At 51.2% G+C, this 3132-nt stretch overlaps 1 protein-coding gene across 1 annotated transcript; it reads left to right on the top strand.

The window, feature by feature from the left end:
• Window positions 1-2739: 2739 nt before the first annotated feature.
• On the top strand, window positions 2740-3132 carry GLRG_01555 (uncharacterized protein; the record flags this gene model as incomplete). Its single annotated transcript, XM_008092240.1, has 2 exons — window positions 2740-2933; window positions 3006-3132. Coding segments are annotated over 2 exons (321 nt in total), but the record flags the coding sequence as incomplete, so codon positions are not given.

Raw genomic sequence — 3132 nt, 5'->3', positions numbered from 1 at the left:
CATGAGTCTCCATTGTACGTATTTTTCTTGATGGATATCTGAGGAGATTACCTTGCTATATCTTACCATAGGGGCCGAGACATAGAGAAACCTATCCTGGCTCTTGGCCGCATCGAATATTTTCAGAGGACTGCATAGAGTGACATGCTGTCAGTCCTTCAGGCTAAGAGAACACGATCATGAGGTAACTGGGGGTTGAGCTCACTGTGTCCTATCTGAAATGGTGCCATTGTAGAGTTCGGCCGCCATACTGACAACACAATACGGGCACGCTCATGCACGGCGGAGTGAGTTTTGTGAACCAACAAACAAACAATTGTGAGATGAGTGTGAGACGATACGACGCTGTTCAGGCTCTAAAAAGTGTAGAATTACAGCGTTTTACAGTGGAGCAGGGGGGGGGCTGTGGCGTCAAACCCAGATGGGCGATCCTCACTTGGGTAGTCATAGTGGGGGTGGGGCTTTCTGGTGACGATAACGGCGGGGGTCTGTCTACGATGCTCGATACTCAGTCAACCACCAAGTGTTGAATCTGTGTCGCGAAGATTGGGAACGAGAACACAACGCTACAAGTCTCTCCGTTATTGTATGAATTTTACAAGTAGTCAGAGATTAGACCGCTATGCCAACTTATGCCACCCGTGATTGCGACTGAGGGTTCTACAGGTATTTCTTTCTTTTTCTGTACTCTAGGCAAGTGCTCTAGCAAAATCACAGTCGGTGATCGGGACGCGGCGTTTCGGGTGAGATACGCAAATCGAGAACTCGATTCTCGTGTTTACCTTATAGAGTAATTGCTTCATGCGCGAATCCTTGCTCGCGACGGTCAGTAGAGAGTACTATATCCGTCTTCATATCTCGATACGAGAAGTATGCGTCCCACGTGATGGATGGTGCCGATCAGTCCGAGACCGGATAATGATGATGCATATGTTATGCCTTGCAAGATGAGGAATCAATAGAAACATCAGTCGTGCCCGATGTACGAGGGCTAATGTCTCGGTGCATCGCCTTCGTCAACGAAGATCCCTCGGATAATCATCGTCAAAGTTGTGACATATGCTCGATTGCGGACTACTATTCTGGGCGAATAGCAAAAATATGTCTTCCAGGATACTAAACAGGGGTTACTCCTCGGCTTTTGGGTATGCATTATACCGGATGAGGAAGGAATATGTACCCATCTAAACTATACTATTCGCAGTTTTTGTACGTTTTACAAACTTACACCGTACCTATTCTTCCAGCCCGCAGTGACACGAGACGAACTTTTCTTGTGCGCAAAACGACCCTCTGTTTGTCTTTTTCGTGCTCGCCGTCCAATAGTAAGCTATTCCGGTTGAACTAATCACTGTAGACGTCAATCGCTAGAGTGACTAAGAAGCTCACACACCCGGAAGTAACCTGGAGTGACATTCCACCCAAATGGGTAAAGGGGTTCGCCATTGCACACCTTGCCAACGTCTTCAGCAAAACTTGCGATATAGCCGGTAGGCTGTAAGCCCATGTTAACTTCTTAAGCCTACCTCAACACTCGGCTCAAGCCGGGTTTGTCAGCGATGCTTCTTCCAGCAAACGGACCGAAGGGGCATCGCTCGTCAGCGGCCGAGCCAAACCTCTCCGGATGCGACCTCTCAGGCGGAGATCGAGGCAATTAATACGTACTCATCCGTCCAGACCGTTCTCCAGTAAGGGTCTAGATCGACGCCCAGTCTGGACAAGGGTCTCAGCTCGAACAAGGCGGAGACCGTCATGCCAGATCGCTCCTCCAGTAACTGCCGAACAACTCCAAGGCAACACAACATGAAGATTGTGGCCTAGGCTGCCAAAGATCTGCCGGTCTTTCTACATACGGGCGATCCCAAAGAAGTCCTGATGACGCTGCCCCGTGTGAGGTATTACCCTTCGTCTGCCCACCCGAGGAATGTCTGGCGGGACATCCCACAGAGCGACGGAAAAGCCGTTGCTTGTCTCATTTGGTCACTCGCCGCTCTTTTACGAACTCAGCGGTCTTACAAACAGAGGAGCTGTGTCAGTGTGTGACCTCCCGTAGCCCCTTTCATTGTGCGCCCATCGACACCTCTGGAGGGGAAGAAGACCTTGCTTTGCTCGTTGCGGCAAGGCCAACGATGTGGACATCGAAAGGTTCGAAAACGGCAAAAGACACCCCAGAAATTGACTTAGTTGATGACCCTCGATCGTAAAGGATCCTTGGTTATTTGTCCATCTGGACGGGAGGCGCACGCTAGTCTGCCCACTTCGACCGCATGCGCTCCGTCCATGACAGCTGTAGATATCATGTCGTGTTTAGCCCATGTTAGACCTCTAGTCTACGAAAATTTGTCAATGACAAACAACATCGGAGTTGTGGCTACCATGGACTAGCCAACAGGGCGCATCCGCCAAGGCAGCGCAGGACGACGAAGATGGTCTAGGAGATGAGACAGTCACGAACCTATGTCCGCTAGCTTCCGTCTTCCCGCCTTAAGGGTTATCCTTCAACCGGATGTTGACGGACTCGTCAAGGTACAACGTCGTGTTAAGGTCAAGGGATATATAGGAACTTAAGCTGCCATCCCAGGGTCGTCCACACTTACACAAGATAACACACTTGCTTGGAGATTTCACCTGACTATAGAAACACATGCACATACACACCTACGTATCTCCCAAACGAACAACGCCAAAAACCACTTTTCCGCTCAATACTGCCACCGACACGACGGCGAGATGCTTGCCAGTCGACTCTTGATGGTTCTGGGCCTCGCTGGGTTTGTCGCCGCCTTCCCGCGGATACAGGCTCGCTCCGACAAATGCCCACAAACCATATGCATCGACGGCATCAACACGCAATGCAGTACGCGATGGGGAGGATGCTACGACCGGTGTAAGCCAGACACGCGACCGACGATGCCGCCGTGCAATCCGACGCCGTACGCCATTCCCCCAATCTGGCCTCTCCCGGGTCTCCAGCTACCGTTCCCGAGCCGGAAATCTATGAGTAGAGGGCCGCCCTCTATAACGAAGCCGCCTTCCACCCCCACCGCAAAGCCCACACCGGGTGACTCCTGCAGCACCCGAACAATCTGCAGGGACTTTATCGACGATTGCGGTCACATGTATGGCGGGTAA

The sequence above is a fragment of the Colletotrichum graminicola genome (genome assembly GCF_000149035.1).
Source record: "Colletotrichum graminicola M1.001 genomic scaffold supercont1.4, whole genome shotgun sequence".
Taxonomy (NCBI): domain Eukaryota; kingdom Fungi; phylum Ascomycota; class Sordariomycetes; order Glomerellales; family Glomerellaceae; genus Colletotrichum; species Colletotrichum graminicola.
This window is presented reverse-complemented; position numbering and strand designations above follow the sequence as displayed.